At 36.6% G+C, this 19118-nt stretch overlaps 1 protein-coding gene across 2 annotated transcripts in view; it reads left to right on the top strand.

Moving 5' to 3' along the window:
* GAK (cyclin G associated kinase) overlaps nt 1-19118 on the top strand; it is a 78458-nt gene that overhangs the window by 19062 nt on the left and 40278 nt on the right. For both annotated transcript variants that reach the window (XM_035309531.1, XM_035309532.1), the window contains exons 6-13: nt 74-199; nt 939-1028; nt 7587-7722; nt 8372-8484; nt 9040-9151; nt 11172-11295; nt 18513-18562; nt 18649-18797. In XM_035309531.1, coding sequence (XP_035165422.1) covers nt 74-199; nt 939-1028; nt 7587-7722; nt 8372-8484; nt 9040-9151; nt 11172-11295; nt 18513-18562; nt 18649-18797 — 900 coding nt within the window. The remainder of the gene's footprint in view (nt 1-73; nt 200-938; nt 1029-7586; nt 7723-8371; nt 8485-9039; nt 9152-11171; nt 11296-18512; nt 18563-18648; nt 18798-19118) is intronic.

Raw genomic sequence — 19118 nt, forward strand, 5'->3', positions numbered from 1 at the left:
TGGTATTTAAAGTATGTATTTTGATGTTCAGAAGTGTGATGTCTTCAATTTATTGCTCTACCTCTTTTTGAAGGTGGAAAACTTGCTAATTAGTAACCAAGGGACGATTAAACTTTGTGACTTTGGTAGTGCTACAACTGTAACTTACTATCCTGACTACAGCTGGTCTGCACAAAAGAGAGCACTGGTTGAAGAAGAGGTGAGACTGTTTTAAATAATTAATGTTGACAGTTGATTCTGTTATCTGCTATTAATCTGCTATTAATTCATGGAACTTCTAAGACAAATGAAGATTCCTACAGTTGTGTTCATAAGTTCTGTTTTTATATTCACATTGCAAGAATTTAAAGACTGCCTGCAGTTAAAATCATAGCTTGTTTTCTGTAGCTGTCTGTAAGCACTGCTTCATTTTGAACAGTGTCCGTTCTGCAGTCTGGTGTGCAAATAGAAGTGATTGATTAATAAAGCCTCTTCTAATTGCACTGTCAACAGGAAGTTGAAAATTGGTTATGCCAAAGAGATTCTCACCTTCTGAATTTCTGTTAAATGATTTATGAAGAAATAGCAGGTCTTCTGAGCAGGACCTAAGTAAGCAGTATTACTGTGCTCCTAGGACTACAGTGGCAGCATTAAATGTGCTGTTGATTTTTCCAAAATGCATTTGCTCTTTACTTTGAGGTGAGAATAATGTTCCTAATGTGGAACAGTGATTTAGCTTGACATATTTGCATTTTGGAAATATTCTTGAAGATTACAGTGTTATCAAAGTCCTTGTGACTATAACATGATTCAGTTGATGGCTTCTGTATGGACAAGAGTTTCTGAAATTAATTATCAAAGATTGCTGTCCATTCTGCAAAGACAGCTTTCTGTTTCTGTGGTTGGATGTCATTAAAGCTTATTCTAGTTTCTGATTCAAGAAATTCTATCTTCTGCAGATCACCAGGAATACAACACCAATGTACAGGACACCAGAGATGATAGACTTGTATTCAAATTTTCCAATTAGTGAAAAGCAGGACATTTGGGTAAGAAATTTTCTTTTGCTTTATCATAGCTTCTTATGTCATAGTGAAACTGAGTATGCAGTCTGCATCTTAATTTTTTGACTATAAATGAATGAAAATAAATGTGTATTAGACTGTTTATGTCAAAATCAACTTAAATAGTATGAACTGTTTATCTAAATATTTAAGTAGTGAGATGTAGACTTAATGTTTTTTCCCCACAGTTCTAGCTTGACTTCCATTGTGAAAGGCAATGCTGAGCTTTCTTTGACAATCAGTTGATCTGTTGCTTAGGTGGAGCTTACCACAACACAGACATAATATTTGTAGTCCTTAAATTCAGAATTCAAATTCTTTCCTTTCACGCTCTGTCATGAATATCATCCTGTGACAGCTTATTGCTAAGTTGAGTTAAAACTGAGTACATTACATTTAGATAGCAAAGATGAAGATGATATAAGGATCATTCATGTTTTGTATAGCAAAGTATATAAGCTGTTAATGTTCACTGAAAAAGCTGTTGTAAGCATTAAATCTTTGATTTTTACCTTTTCCAGTTATCTACTGACTAGTAATACTGTAATAATACAGAGGTACTACCCACTGATTTTATTTAGAAATGTTTTGGTTTATTGGGTGTCTTTTACAGAGTCAGTGTCAAGCTCTTCAACTGGCTGTATTGGCAAAAAGGCAAAAGACTAAGTGAGAAAATGTAATGTGGGTGCTTTGAGATTTCAGCTAGACTCTGAGAACTTCATTCCATTTCTTAGTTACAATTGAGCAAACTTCTATTTGTGATAAATGAGTCCCAAATAGGATTCTAATTAAAGTTTGTAACTTATTAAGTGAATAGAAGCAAGCAAACAATGCTGGGTGTGCCAGGAGTCTTTGCTCCACCAAGATGCACACCTGTTACATGAGGCATCTGGTTTTTATGCTCCTAGACTAATACATATTCATCAGTATTCCTAGAAAGGCAGGGTTATTATAATTAGTTCCCGGAATCCAAACCCTCTCTGGACACATGCGTATCAGTCTCTGGTGGTCTTTCTGGGGGTCTCTTGTGCTGAAGGCTCGTAGTCTTCCTCCCAGGCTTTGTTCTTTGGTTGTCCTTCAACTTCCCCTTTCTCCTTATTTGGTGATCTCTTTGCCGGATATCAGAAGCTTGGGCAGTGTTCCATGCAAAAGTCAGCAAAAAAAAACCTCCTTGGTCCTCTTATCTCCCAGACTCGAGTCTCAGTGTTTGCTCTTCAAACCCTCTATTTACACAAATTGCTGGACCCTTCCTTTGCATGATATAAGACCTATGTACACTAATCACTCTGTTTTTCTTGAATAGAAAGTTATATTTCATCATGCAGCCCTAGCATTGTTCCATACTGACACAAATCAAATGAACACATTTCACATATTTAACATCTATTTTAACATTATGTTTTCAGTGATTTATTTTTCTGGCATGTGAAGAAATAACAAATGCTTTTTCTGACAACTCTGTTATTTCACATGCCTTCAATACTGACCGTCTGAACTAAGATTACATCTAGTTAAATGCAGCAATAATTTCATTTAACAAAAGCCTTGCTCAAAATGGCAGTTACAGTTGTCCTAAACAGAAGAAATACATCTGTTGGTGTGAACGAGGTGGTTATCTCCTGATGTGTTTTTGGAAGGTCTGTTCTGTTTACCATGCTTTCTTTGGAACGCGTTGTTCTGTGTTTTTTCCTTTACACTCTGGTTTCAGTGAAAACACGCACAGTATCTAGCAGAGGAGTACGACACTGTCTGAAAGTATAACTGACTTGTAGTTTGTGGTTCACATAAACAAAATATTTTTCCCAGGAAAGCATATAGGGCGAGTAACAGTCATGGTTATTTGTAGTGTGAGCTTAAAAGCATACAGGAGGTAGAAGTGTCTTCTTTAAAAGAGAAGCATCAATGAAACATCAGTTACCAACTACATAGATTGCACAGCAGGAATGTGATCAGGTACTGAGTAGATGAGAAGTTCTCAGGCTCGGTCAGTTGCTTTCTGCACATTTCCTAGCTAAGTCTAGAGATATGCAGAAAACAAGCACATTAATTAGAAAGGAATTAAACTGGAGGTATTTGTTTTTAGTGTGCTTACTTAGTGTCATTTCCTGAACTGAAATGACAGTCTCTATCTTGTCGTAAAGATTTTTCTCAGAAATTATCTTTTTGGCTTGCAAGCTGCTTCATATATTCCCACTATCTAATACTTCTGGAAATGCAAATGAGGGGCTCCTTGCTAAGGCGTAAAAATTTCAAATTTGTGTTCTCCTTAACCAATACCTGGTAAGAAATTCTTCTAGTTTATGTAAGGCATCTTCCAGATTTTACTTCTGCATGAGTTGAGTATCTGTAGATTTCATGTCCCTTTTTAATTTTTTTTCCAAAAATGATTTTAGAGTATTGTCTGTGTACGCATGGAACTATACTGTAAAACTTTTGATAATTGTTTCTATTGCGCCTGAAGCTTGAGTGAGATAAGACAAAATGGTAAAGGAAAATTAAGATTTGTTTGTGGCAGTTCTTTGTGTTGAGTCAGCATTAGTTGATGACAATATCCCCAGCTTCAGTGAGCTTTCTTGCATTCAGGCAAGTCTGTATATCTTCGTCATAAGATTTAAGACCCGTTGTGACAAAGTAATTAAAGGCTTTTTTGTCATTTAGTTTTTTTTATTTTCTTCTGCTCTGACTACTTAAAATTTTGTAGGAATAAAGAGGAAAGACTTAATAGCATAGTTGTTAAATTCAGGAACTTCCAAAAAGCTGATCTTTGGTATTAATCCTGGTTTATTTCAGTGTACTCTGACATCTCAGAATGCATTTGCTATGCTGATTCCAAACACAGAATATGGACTGTAGTCAAAATTCAGAATGGATGGCTTCTCACTTGAGTTTTTTTAACTGTGCACTCAATCTATCAATCATTGACTCCTTTCTAGCATGACCATTGCAAGAAAAAGCCTGTCTTGAAAGAATTTTTGTGAAATTTAAATTATGGTAGACATTTTGTGTGGAATGGTGAGGGTGGGAAACTCAAACCAGAGTAAATTTCAAATAAATATCTTTCCAGGTTTCCAGGAATAATTTGGGCTATAATATATCCTGGTGGTTAAAACTAGATTTTGTACTTTCTCAGGGAGCTGAGGGATCATGTGAATTGTGCTGAATGCTTATTTTCAGTGCTAGGCAGCATAATTGAAAGATAAAAGGGACCAAACATTAATAACATTAATATTTTAGTGTTCAGTAATTGTGATTGGTTATTAGTTGTCTTTGACTTCTGAACATATTAGAAATGAATTTGTTCTGATAAACATGTTCTGTTTTTTGATATACTTCGGTTGTCAGTCTGGCTCCCTTTGAGGAATCTAATTAAACATTAGACAACTTTCTCTATGATTACAATCTTACATTTGGGAAAACTGGCTAAATACCAAAATTCAAAAGTTGTGTTATAAAATGGGAATAAAAGTGATTATATTGAGTGTTTCAGGGAAGGCTTGATGAAATGGGTCAGTATTAGCAAAATAATGTGAAAATAATGTACTGTGAATTTTAAATGCATCTGGAGCTTAATCTGCTTCAGGTACCTGATTAAGAATGACAGACAGATCTCTAAACCGGAGCCCTTCAGAAAGGCTATCTAATTATATATGCTGATGGTTTCTGAATTACTGACTTCTGAGATTTTGTAGATATCACTGAAGGGTAGCTTATGAAGATTTACCACTCAGTGCATGAATTCAAGAAGACTGATAGTCTTGCTTTGGACATAGCATTGTGAAACACCACCAGTGTGTGCTGCAGTGGTTTTAACACCTTTCTGCTGGGAACTAGCTGAAATGCTTCTTACACTGGTAGCAAACGTTGTCTGGAGGAAGCACTGCTTTTATAGAGAATGGAAATGTAATTGGAATGAGTAGACTAGATTCTGAATAAGTTACTTGCATAACAAATAACTTTTGTTCCCACTCTTTAATACTGTCTTGCTTTGTATGATAATGTTGTATGATCCTAACTGCTGAGATTCAGGAGTGCTGTGCCCAACCCTGGAATGTCAGTGAATTATTCATAGTTATTTTTTAACTTTGACTTGCTGCATTTTTTTTTTTCTGTTGGTATGTGAGTTCTCAAACCGACCCAGGCAGGTTCTTTAATGGTTCTGTTAAAGTTCTGGGGCAACATCTTGGGGAAATGGGCTCTTCTGTTAAGTACATCTGCACAGCCTCAGCACTGATAATACTGGCTTGGGGGAATGCCTTGGTGCAACTGGAATTGTCTTTAGCCAAATTGAATCACAACTGGAGTTTAAAATGTTAAAAAATATTACTGTTACAATTCTAAGATACAGATGAAGGAGGAGGAATAAACAACATTCTGTATCAATTAAAGCAAAGATTAAGTGGTCTCTTTACTTTGTGTGTTCACCCGATTTTTCTCTGTGCTGTTCTCCCTCATGTGACTGTGGATGCTGTCTCCTGATGTGCTTGATGTATTGAACTGTGTATGGGGTCTGGCTGGGATGTTAACGTTCCCTGCAGCAGCCCATACAGTGCTGCACTCTGCACTTGTAGCTAGAACAGCAGTGGTATCACACTGGTGTTGTGCCTGCTGCTGAGCAGTGCTGGCACAGCATCAGGACTCTCTCTGACCCTTCTAGAGGGTGGGCAAAAAAATGAGAAAGAAACATCAGCAGGGTAGCTGACCTAAACCAACCAAAGGGATATTCCATACCATATGATGTCACACTCAGTAATAAAAAGTGGAAAAAGGAAGAAGGGGGGGGGGGTGGGCTCTCGTTGCAAAAACATCTGTCCTCCTCCCGAACACCGGCTATGTGCATTGAGGCCCTGCTTCAAGGACGTGGTCAAGCATTGCTCATTTGTGGGAAGTAGAGAGTAATTTCTTTCCTCTGCACTTCCACAGAGCCTCTACTTATTTTGTTATTCCCTTTCCACCTCCCTCTTCCCCTTTCCTTTTTTTCCCTGTAGTTGAATTGTTTAATTAATAATAATATTTCCTTAATAATATTTTTTCTCTTTAATTAAATCATCCTTATCTCAACCCGTGAGTTGTTCTTTCTTTTACTTCTTCCCCTCCTCATCTGAGGAGGGGGAGTGAGAAGCGGTTGTGGTGTTCAGCTGCCTAGCACGGTAAAACCACCACAAACTGCACAAGAAATAGTTTCATTCCTCCAACCAAATCATGATCTTACTTCTTTCTAAGCAGATATTCCTGTGGCTACTGTTTCCTGTATTCCCCTGCTGGCTTAATTAACGTAGACTACGTGGTGGCTCAGTGTATATGTTATATGGAGTTCTTTATGTCAACAGTCAGACACAAATGTCCTTGCTATATGATAATGTACAGAATTAGTATATACAGCTTGCTTCTGGACCAGGACTTAGTGAATTAAAAAGTCATTTCATAGTGACTGTATGTCAAGCCTTAGATTTTAATAACATTCAACTCTTTGAAATTGTTCTTGGGATAAATTGACAAGCAAAGACAGTTTGAGACAGTGTGCAAGGAGGACTGAAGGCAGTAAACAGATTTCTCAGCTAGCGTCTTTGCTGGCTTGTTTTTTGAGGGAGGGATATAAGAACGCATATGCTTTAGTAAGTAAGCTGGGTACAGAAGAGAGTAAGGAAGAAGTTACCAGTACGTTGTGCAAACATTTCCTCAGAGGTATTGGGTGCTTTACTGTTAAGCTTCTACAGGCCAGAGGGAAGCATGGCTCTTCTACACCAGGATCACTCTGCAAATAGATTTCATATATTTTTATATAGGTTGATATTTACGTACACACGTATATATACATATACAAAACAAATTTACTTAACTAACACACAAAATCATTCTAACTAATCCATAGCACCTAGACTACTCAGAAATTAGAACCTGTGGTGTCCTGCTGGCTCTGATAGTTGTTCCCTTGTCAGGTCATGCAGGTCAGTTAAGTTTGGACACTTCAAGGAACTTTGAAGGTCCCAGAATGTGGCAGTCACAACTTAGTGATTTTTTTTTTTTTCTTGAGGCTTGGACAATCCACCTATAGTCTCCTTGAAGCCTAAGGTGAAGTTTAGAAATAAAATGTCTAATACTTAAGGAAGAAGAATTCTGTTCCTGAATATGCTCAATGTTGCAAGTGTTCATTTTCTTGTATCCTGCAAAATTCATAAAATAGATGTCTTAAGATTTTTAAAAAGACATGAATAGGAGAATCACTGAAACTGAAAACTTCAGGGAGGGGAGGGTGGAACAAACCACATACCTATTTAAAAGCAGTTTTGCTGCTAGAAGTGCTCTAACATGACAAGTGAATGTTTTACTAAGTGTTTCTGTCCTCAGAGAAACATCAAGGCTAATTATTTCAGGGGTGTGAAACTGATACCTAAAGCATTGTAAATATATGTAGGGTTGCATGAGTTGATGATTGAAACCTGTGATTTGCAAGCACTATTAGGGAACTTAATCAATTGCATAGTCTAAAATTCCACTTCAATTATGAGTTCCTGAATTAGGTATTTCTGCCTTATCTCTCTGTAGGCTCTGGGCTGTATCCTGTATTTACTCTGCTTTAGGCAACACCCTTTTGAAGATGGAGCTAAACTTCGCATAGTCAATGGAAAATACACTATTCCACAAAATGACACCCGCTATTCTGTGTTTCATGATCTCATCAGTAAGTTTGTAATGTTATTAACTTGGTGGTCTCAATGGATGTATCTTAGTATTTGTATTACATTCCTGGAATTAAGTGTTGTTGCATAATCATGTGATGATGGAAAGGTTAACTGTAACAACTTCTCATTGTATTCAAAATTTTAAACCACGTTCAGAAAACTTAAACTTTAAATGAAACTTACTTTTTAGCCATGTCACCTGGCTTGTTTAGTGTTTGAATCATTCCATAGGAGTGATTAGTGTTTTCATCAGTTCTTTGAATTTGCTTTAGAAATACTTACTTCTTTCAATTCATATAGGTTGCCAAAAGCTTTGATTACAGTACCAGAAGTTTGGCTACAAATCCGACATTATTAAATTGCTGTCAAAAAATAAATCCGACATTGTTTCTGAGGCTGTTCATTAATAGACTCCTAAAGTATATTCTATGAAACATTCTTAGCTATAAATGGTGTTAGTTGTGGGTACTTACAACAGTGATAATTGAATATGGCTTTAGCAGCTGCTCCACACTGTTCCACATGTTTGAGTACTCACATTGCGTGAAGAAAGTGAAGAAATTACTGAAAAGTGAAGAAATTACTGATCCTTGCTGGAAGAAGAGCTGTGAAGGGTGTCTGTTTTATTGCCTGAATCTTGTTTTTCAGGCTCTGCCTTGAAAGTGAACCCAGAGGAGAGATTGTCAATCACTGAACTAGTGAATCAACTGCAGGAGATTGCAGCAGCTAGGAATGTGAATCCTAAATCCCCCATCACAGAGGTAAAGGAATCTCATAAAGAAGTATTACTGGTTAGGTCTCCTTTCTTTCGTTTCTTATCCAATGTGAGTTCAGTAACAAATGTCAGAGCAGGTCGCATCTTCCTTAGTCTTTCGAAAACCTCACAATTTTGTAATTCAATTGAATTGATCTATATCACCTGTACAGTCTTTGAAAATGTATTTTCAAATCACAGGGCTTACATGATACTAAACTATAGTTCTTACTGCTTATTGAAAAATTGGCATGGTATTGGGTCATTCCTTTTTATGTAAGTACTCTGTTTAACATGCTGCATTTAATCATCATTAACTTGCACAGGAAAATCTAATACATGAGGACTCTGTCTACATTGACTTGAAACCTACTTATATGTCTCCAGTTTGATTAATTTGCACAATACTGAAACTGAATGAATTGCTATACTCTAACTTCCTGGCTTTCTCGTGATCTCAGAAACAGATTGCATGCTTGTTCTCACCAAGCTATACTTTGTAAGTAACATGTAGAAGTTGGCTAAATGAGCAAGAAAATCTTCACAGTATTAATCTCCACAGCTCCTGGAACAAAATGGAGGCTATGGGAACAATGCTCAACCTCGAATGTCTGTAACCTCGATTTCGCAGAGCTCCAAGCCTGCAGGACAGCTCAATAATATGTACAATGCAGGTATGTGCAGAAAGAAACATCTAAGTGTAAGAGAATTGCATATCTTGTATTTGGAAAAAAAAGTCACATTGGGGTTTTAGACATTTTGCACAAATAGTGGCTACTTCGAATTTATATTGCTGTTTCTAACCTTTTTTCTTTTTCTCAGGGTTTGATTGCATGTTGATAATGCAAAAGTGGATTTCTCAAATTTGTGGCTAAACATGATAAAATTTAGTTTCTTGTGTTAGACCAATTTAAAGCAAAATACATTATTGACTTGTAGATGGGTGGGAAGTTGGATAATGAACTAAAAATTGATAAAAGTAACTGACAGAATATGCAATAATGTTTCTAAGAATAAGAGCTACAGTGAAAGTAAACAAAAATATTTTAAGCCCCGAACTTTCCAGTTCAGTGAGGCCCCTGACAGTTTGAAATGTTTAGAGCAGAGTGAGAATTCATAAAGTTAAACTTAACTGCTGAAAATCTTCTCAGAAGTGCTGAATTTTAAAGTGCTAGATTATAACAAAAACCTTGATATGTTGTGGCACAAGTTACAAAAATTAGTCCATATCTTGAGCTGTTGCACAATATTGGATCTCTAGTTTAGGATGATGACACTTGTCTGTTTTCCAAGCAGAACTACTTAACGTTATATGTGATATGACCAAAAGCAGCCATTCTGTGTCTTTTTGCATAACTTTATGCTAAAATAGGCTTGTTGATACCTAAATGTTGAAGTAGCCCAACCAAGAAATGCAGAAGCAATTTCAAGGATTTTGACTGTTGGCAGCTATCTATGAACTATAGTATTACGTTGATATGAAGAAGCAACTGATGTGATGCTATTATTTTAGCCCAATAAAAGCCTATATGAGGAAGAAATAAGTCTGTATGCATCTGAAATCCCCTCTTCCTCCTACCCCTTATTCCCTAAAAAAGCTTTTGAACTGAACCCCACCTGGTAGTCAGAAGCCCATGTCATAGCAATTGTAGTCTAAAGTCATTTTCACATTTAGCTTGTCAATCCCAAAGTAAAAACTTTTGACAACCTCAAGAAGGTAAAAAGCAGCAGCCTAAGCTCACATGATGGGCAGTCTAGTCATTACATTCAGAAGTAGCCATAGCTGGTGCTGCCTTGAGCCCAGCTAATTAGGGGATGATTATGCAGAGTTGTGTGAGAGGAAGTTCAGTGCTGAGGAGAAATTGTGGTACCATCTGAAGAAAAACAGTAGTTAGACTAACAGCACTTAATTGAATCAACCAAAGCATGTCTTCAGAATGACACAATTAAAAGCTGACGTACCCATTCTATAAAAGTAGGTATTCCAGGGTTCACTCAATTTGAAATATTTGTACTTAATATAGTAAAGAAAATAAAAAGCCAGTGGGCTTACTTGCATCTAATTTCTTAATGAAAGGCAGTTTCTGCAACCATCTTACATCAAGTGTGAATATGTTGCTTAACATTACAGTTAATGTAGAAGAAATCAAGGGAATATTTCATACTGTATTCAGTTTTCCTTCAAGTTTGGTGGTACTTGCTTTATATTTATGTACGCTGAATTGCCAGTAAGAGGGTATTAAAGCTCAAGAGGAAATTTTAAAAATTGGGTAATATTTATTTGCAGTAATTTTGTCTGTATATGAATTGCTGAATAGGAATCTAGCTTCCAAATAGGAGTATAATCAAAAGGCTGTCTGGCCATCTGTTTTGTGCGGGATCGAGTACTCTTTGTATACTATCATGCTAACAAATAGATGTTTCTAGCTGAGATTTTGGTCTTAAAATGTAACTTAATTATGCCTGCACAGGCAATATGAAATGCCTTACATTTAAGAGAAAACAGCAAGAGATTCATAAAAGTGAGTAGTCAATTAAACATTCTGTTAAGTAGTTTACTAGTAGCTCTTGACCATGCAGAGGTCACTCTTTTCATAGGTCGTCATTAAGGAAAGCTTTAGGCAACTTGCTTTAAAATGGAGCCTATTCCAGGATATGACTTAAAGTACAGTTATTTCTGTTTGACTACTCTAGGCCTGACTGTTGCAGAATGTGACCAGACTTATGGAGGGTTCTTTGATATTCTGAGAGGAGGAACAGAACGTTTTTTCACAAATATTAAGGATACGTCTTCTAAAGTTATCCAATCTGTGGCCAAGTGAGTAAAAATAAATTGTGCTGGTAACAATTCTAAATGAAGGCTCAGGAGCTTATTCTAGAAATGGTCAAATTCAGCATTATTTTCTAAATATGAACTCTAATAGCTAATAGTTAGCACTGAGACTTTATGAATTATTATTTCTACTGGAGCTTTTTTATTAATATGTTTTAGAAATGTGCTGGGAGGGAAACCTGTCTGTAAGTGCTGCATTCCCTGCTGTTGTCTGCTTTGTTTTACACAAACCTGGGAGAGATGAATGGAGAGTGGCTGGAGCAGGGAGGAGTGGTATAGAAATAAGACTATCATGGATCAAAATAAAAAAAAAAATAAAAAAAAAAATAAAAAAAAAACTGTACAGGGTGTCAATGAATAAAGAAGGAATAAGGAAAGATAGAGTGGTGATAGTTAAAGGGAATGGAGGGGGGAGAAACTGCAGGGGAATGTTGCATTGGCTCTTCTGTCCAGTTTAGTTTTCAGTTGTCATCCTGTGTCCTCTTTCACTCTATGAAATATAGGTGATTGAATGGAGAGACTTTAGGCAAAATGAGTGGTTCTACACTTTGCCCAGAATTACATAGAAGAATACTTTCCTCCTTGGATGTATATGTTCTCAGATTATTAGTGTATTGTTGTTTCTAATGATTCTTTTCACTCCTTCACTCCCACTCCAAGTGGTTTTCACTACCTCTATATGATTGGTCATCACAGTATGGATTCATACATTTTTGAACTTACCAAGTTCTATGCAGTGTGAAAACTTTTTATTAATTCTAGGGAGAGAAGGAAAGTCAATATGATAATAGAACTACAACAACTGTACTTTGTCCTTTACTGTAGGGTTCACAGCCCTTTAATTGGAAATACCGTACTTGAAGTCTTCTGCTTGTAACTGCTTTTCTGTCAGGTGTAGTCTGTTTATTGTACTACTCTAAACTGTTTGTAATGATCAGAGAACTCAGATCTGTAGAACTTGCACCTCTGTAGCCACTTCAAGTGCATTTTTGTTTGTTCTTATGTTTAGTCTGTTTAAACTTCTCATGTATGGCTTAAAAAGGCCAGGTTCTTAATTTTTTTAAAGGTCAGAAAAGCTATACAGCTTTGATCTGTCCTTACAAGCCTTCCACAGATAAAAGCAACTGGCACAACATCAAATTTTTTGTCCTGGGAGAACTACACTGACTTGAGAGAGGAGAGGGAGGTGTACAAGGGGAGTGAACTGTTGCATGATGAAAAACAGTGGCTTCTCAGCAGCATAGCAGAACTGTAGGAATTCTGTGTATGAAGTATTATGATGAGCTGCTTTTAACTTTTCAGCAACCGTTCTCCATTTTAGTTCTTTGGCACATGCTGTTTTACAGACCTCTGTTCTTCATCCCTTTGCACCTGCTACCTTTTGGGGAACTGATCTTCATCTGCCCGTCTGTTCAGTCTTGCTTTTTTTGCTTTCATGGTGTCTTTTTAAAGTAAATTTGCTGTGTGATAATGGATATATTCTGCCAATTCCTCACCTTTGGCAGCTCTACTACTTGAAGGTACTTAATTCCTTGTCTTAAATTCTGCCGATTTTGCTTAGATTTTGAAGTTTAACAGCTGAGAAATGACTTTTCCTTAGTCATAGGTAGTCCTTATTCTTATTTTCCTTTGACAAAGTTACAAAATTATAAAGTTTTAAGCTGTCATTCTCATGCCTTTGTTTTTACTCTTTCACTCTAGTATTTTGATTGTGCACTGCATGCTTCTGCAGTATTCTTGCACTCCACTTCTTGTGCTCTTGTCTCCACGTGGCTTTCTGTATTGTGCCTCCAGTTATATTTGAAGAAGATTCTATTCCTGCTCTTGCAAGAGGTTTATTCCTTAATGGCCACTGGATGTTTTATTACTTTTTGAATTTCATCTTGTGCTGCTCTCCCCTTTTCCCAGGGGTGAGGGATAAGAACTCTCTACAGGTGACCTTTCAGTATAGAATGCCTCATGCTGCCTTCTCACCTTATTTTTATTTCTTACCTGACGGGTTTGTGGGGCTTTTTGCTTTGTGTGCTTTCATTTGGTTCCATAATAAAAATAGAATGTAAGGAGTAAAATAGTAACTGTATATTCTCACTCATTTGCCAGCTTCTGATGTATAGAACAGTGAGTACTTGATGGTCAAAGCTGCTGGTCAGTTCACACGTTCTTCTCTCTCAAAGTATTTGTTAGAGAATAGTGATTGCCCAAAATAAGTTTTGCATCTTGGTTAGTGTTCATTCTGAATTGCTAATTACTGTACTGTTGCTGAACTATACCCTTGGCACTTCAGTTAGAATCAAGTTTTAATATTTTTTACAATAATGGAAGAGTATGATTGAGATGGAAGCTATTGTGCCCTGCCCAGAACCGGGGTCACTTAGGCCTTAAATCACAGTGAGACACAAACTGCTGAAATTGTCTAAACTGCTTCAAACTTAATCCAGTATGATTTACTTTGTGATAGTGTCTGAGTCTCTGTCAGGGATCTGAGTGCTATTGGAGATATTTTTGTGCATGTCTTGTGGAACTCAATAAATATTCATAGTCAGGAAAAAGCTCTTTTCCATCTCATTTGCATTAATCACAGTAGGTCATATGTGGTTATTCACTAGAAGTGAGTATCTTGAGAGTATAATTTGACGTGGGGTGGGTTTTTACACTTAACAGTTGTGTTAAGATAATCAAATTAGATCATAGAATCATAGAATGGCTTGGGTTTGAAGGGACCTCATGGAACATCCAGTTCCAACTTCCCTGCCATAGGCAGGGATGCCACCTGCTAGATCAGCGTGCTCAGGGCATCATCTAACCTGGTAGATAACCAACCACTGGTCTTTTCCAGCTAAAGGGGGATAAAATGCTTCCATGTCCTGTGAAGAATTTATAGAGGATCATCAGACGGTGTCTGTAAATGTGCCATGATTTAATGGCAAGCTGTCACTTTTGCTTTAAATTGTCTAAACATTAAATAAGCATAATCATGAGGAGATCAGTTCCCCTCTGATGTTTTGGACTAGGCTGATTAAATACAGATTGATGTCTAAGGTGACTCATGCATCTTAAAGAGAACGTGGGGTTGTCAAATTTATTAATGCACTAACAAAAACTACTCTGCACTAACAAAAACAAATATTGGTCCTGTGGAGGACTGTCTTGATACAACTGCATTCTTTTTCTGTTTTCCGTGTGAATTTGTTCATTGGTTTCGGGAATGAAAGAAAAGGAGGGAATGCATCAAGTAAATGAATGTGTTAGTGAGAACCAGTTACTTCAACACTTGTTTTCCATGTGGTATTTAATCAATGCTCAAAGAGAACCTTTTCCACTTGTAATTTGTCAGTGCTCTTTCGTGGCCCTTAATGCTGCAAGTTGCATTCTCTAAGTCTGTATTCCATTTCACTGGAATGGCAGCACGTGAATTAATGTGAGAAATATTTAATGTTTTACAGGGCCTATGTAGTCTGAAGTTCTTTAGCATTTACACACTCACTGTGCTACTGAGAGTTCTACCACTAGGCTTGTGCATTCTTAAACTTCTTGTACTTTAACTGTGCTGAAATGCTAATACATTCTTTACGTCTGTAGGACATACCTGTCTTCTGTCAGGGTCATTCTCTGCCCTCACAAACTTGTGTTGTGGCTACAGCTGACAGAATAAAGGATGTTACCTTTCTAAAACTCTTCAACAAACGTGAGAAGCAGACATTCTGGATAAACTTTCTCTTCCTTGAAATGCATTTTCATTTCTACACTTAACAACTCCATGTTTTGGAGTCTGTCATCTTGTTAGAATCAGAGAGAGGCTTGGGATGGAAGGGAGCAGGTATTGAAACCTGGCATGGAATTCCTGGTATGGAATTTGCATTCTGCAAAACTTTTGATTCGTTTTTTTTTTTTTTTTTTTTTTTTTTTTTGACTTTGTCAGAATAGTCTCTTCTGCTGAAGAGATTATGATCTAAAAATGCAAGAACAATTAGCTGCCTCATATTGCTAGCTTCCTTTGCTTCTAAGGTAATTTTGTTTCTTGATGCTGCCTTAATGTTTTATCTGATGGATCTTAATGTTGCATTAGGTAGCTGAATGATTAATTCAGTTTTACAAAGTAAAACCAAGTGGAAGCAGATTGTTGTGAGTTTCAATGCTGCATTTCTTGGCTTGTAAGAAAATAAGCATCATCAGTGGTGGTACTTAGCTAATGAATAGGTGTTTTATTGTGAGCATAGAAATGTATGGAGGAAGATTGTTTAGTGTTAGAGCATGATTTGACTAAAGACTGTGCTTTGTGTGCTCACATTTTAGCTATACCACTTCATCTATTTTTTATTTGTTCTTTCCCATCTTCAGGTGATAGCAACGCACAGTAATGGTGTGCTCATCCAAAATTTTGTGCTGTATGCTGACTAGCTTTTTAAAAATTGCTTATTTTTTAACTTAATTTGCTGGAGTGATGTCTTGTTTAATATTAAGTATCGCTTTTAAATGCAACTGTTCTGACAAGACTAGTATTTAATTACAACTTCAGATTTTTTTCACGTGCTTGTACTGCAAAATTAGAATTTATGTTTTATTTGCTACATTTTGCATTAGCTATCTTGCTATTAAAGCTTTGCCTGTTGTTATCATAACACCTAATTCCTTTTCTGATAGCATACTTTTCACATTCACTTTAATTGGAGCCTTAAGAAGCCTAAAAAATACGGATTTTTTTCAAGCCAGAAACCCTACATGCAATGTCTTGGCTCTTTTTTGGATGTTGTTGCACTCATCACCTGCTGGCAATATTGCTATGTAAATGAAACGTCCCGCTGTTAGTAGAGTGAAAGGAAAAACCCCAGTCCTGATATTTTGTTACAGGGTTATGCCTTGAAATGTATAGGAATGCATATCAATGTGTTTGTGTGAGTGAAAAGTGGACTGAACAATTGTGTATCTCTTTTGTCTTCCTGAAAATCAAAGAAATCTTATTTGCCAGTCTGAAGTGAAACATTCCAGTAATAAGAGTATCTTGTGTTCCATTGGTAATACTGAATTAGATCTCAAGTCCTCAGAATAAAGCTTAAGGGAAATATGGAATAGGAATTTGAGGAAAGTCACACATTTTAGGAGACTTTCATTGATTCTGCAGTTTGTCTATCAGCTACATTTTAATTAAGACAGCATAACCATTCTGAAGCTTTTTCCAGCTGCAACAGGCATACATATTTTTTCCTGCAAAATAGCAAGCTTGTCTTGGCTGTGATGTTATTGTCATACCAAATAGCACTTTTTCAGTAAGTACTTTAGCTTTAATGTGCATGGAGCTTTTCTGCAAGTTTACGTAGTGAGATCCATGCTCCTAGTAATGCTGCATTTTAATTTAGACAAATGTAAAAATCAAAGATGTATAGAATGGTGTTGTTAGTAAACAGGTCAGTATCTGAAAATATTCCTGAACGGATGTAAAGACTTTTTTTTTTGTTTTTTATAGCTCTATGCATACATTTCACACTGCTGTTTAACTGGGGTAATGTTGAAGACATAACAGATCTTTGTTCTCAGGCTATCATATTAAGCGGTTCTTTGTCTTGATCCTAAAAAAAGTTGAAGTCGTTAGAACGATCTACGTTTTCTTGCTTGAAGCTGGTGAGTGTAAGTGACAGAGTTTGACACTTCTCAATCATAAATGACTGTGTTCATCACTAGTAAGAATTCATAATTAGCTCTGAATGTAACTTTTTCTCTTAATCAGTTTGGCTGAGGAAGTTAAATATTTCCAGAGTTGCAAAGAAATCTGAAATAGATGAAATGGCCAAACACTATCTAGACTGAGTTTTTAGTGCTTTGTCTAGGAAGGCTCTCAAAATTCCTTGTAGTGACTTCAATTTATCTTGAGACCTCAGGTCATTTATCATTGTTAGGACAATGACTATGCCAGTCCACATAAACATCCTTTCATGTCATTGCCTTCAAAGGAATTGTTCTTACCTCACCTAATATCGTCCTCCTAGTCCTTGTAAATTCAATCTTTTAATCAATCCCTCCAGCCTCTTTTTGTATTCAATAGCAAGCCATAAGGAATCAAAGAAATAATATTTTCTCTCAATGTTTTGAAAATGAGTGCAGTATTCTAGGTCTTCTCTTTCAGTGTCATGAAATTTTGTAGTAATTCTAAAACACCTGGTTTTGATAAGGCATTTGCATTCTTAAAATATGCATCATACTGTGATGAACTTTTGATGTTCTGGAGTTATGCTACTAATTTAAGTTAGGTATCTAATCCAAATTCTGTAGGTGGTGTTTGTTCTTGCTTTGCCAGTCAGGCGTGCAGGCCTGTTGGATCTGACTCAGGGGTGTTGCATTTATGCTGTAGTCTTTCAGTATTTCTCAGGCTTTTTCATCCTATTACATAGCAACTACCCTGGAAAGAAAAAATATTAGTCATTTTAAAATACTAAGTTATTGGCATAATGTAGGTGATTAACCAAAGATGGAAGGAATTGAACTAAACACAAAAAAAACAAACTGCACAATTATATAGAAAAGAAATGAGTAGTAATTGCTCACTTCGGGCATTTTGGAAGTGAATTTCAGAGGAATGATTTACGTTTATAAACTTATAAATTCAATGAATACACAGTAAATTTGAGCTATCTATGCAAAATATGAATGATTATACAGTAAATTTGAGCTAAAATCTATGAAGACAGGCAGAGGGAGTTGGGCTTGTTCATCATGGAGAAGAGAGGGCTCTGGGGAGACCTTACAGTGGCCTTCCAGTGCCTAAAGGGGGCCTACAGGAAAGCTGGGGAGGGACTCTTTGTCAGGGAGTGTAGTGATAGGACAAGGGGTAATGGCTTGTACCTAAAAGGGGGAAGGTGTAGCTACTGGGGAGAGATTCTTCTTATAAAAAAGATGGAGAGCAACTTTTTGCATGGGCAAATAGTTCTAGGACAAGGGCAAACAGTTTTAAACTAAAAGAAGGTAGATTTAGATTATAAATCAGGAAGAAGTTCTTTACTCAGAGCGTGGTGAGGCACTGGAACAGGTTGCCCAGAGAAGCTGTGGATGCCCCATCCCTGGAAGTGTTCAAGACCAGGCTGGATGGGGACTTCAGATGGAAGAAATAAAAGGTTATTCATTGTAGTGAGTGGAGCCTAAGACCTGGGTTTTGAATTTATGGCTCAAATGCTTCTATTTCCCAGTATTAACTCCAATGTGTTCTGTTTCAGTTATGCAAAAGGAGACTTGGATATATCATACATCACTTCCAGAATTGCAGGTATGATTGCTACATCTCTCAATCATTTGATTTTTCTTAGTATATGAAGATCTCAAGGTGAAGTATTCACTTCCTTCTGTTTTCAGTGATGTCCTTTCCAGCTGAAGGTGTAGAATCTGCCATCAAAAATAATATAGAAGATGTGCGGTTATATCTGGACTCTAAACATCCTGGGCACTATGCTGTGTATAACCTTTCTCCAAGAACATACAGGCCTTCAAGATTCCATAATAGGGTGAGTATAATTTTTGTGTATTTTCATAAGAGGTCTTTCAACACAGTATCTTGATTAACATCTTCAGCTCCCTGTTGTGAGGTATGTTAAAGTGGGCTGCTTAATCAAAAATATGACAAAAGAAGAGTATAAGTATAAGGTTAGAGTAGCCTATGTTCTGTTTGTCTTGGTTTCCTGCTCAAAGTTATAAATTAAGGCTAATCTTTAATCTTACTGACTCAAGTCCATTTCTTAGGCTAGTAATATCTTTGAAGAAACATAATGGAAAACTTACAGCAGGAAACCAAGACAAACAGAACATAGGCTACTCTAACCTTATAC

Source organism: Oxyura jamaicensis, chromosome Z (assembly GCF_011077185.1).
Source record: "Oxyura jamaicensis isolate SHBP4307 breed ruddy duck chromosome Z, BPBGC_Ojam_1.0, whole genome shotgun sequence".
Classification (NCBI taxonomy): Eukaryota; Metazoa; Chordata; class Aves; order Anseriformes; family Anatidae; genus Oxyura; species Oxyura jamaicensis.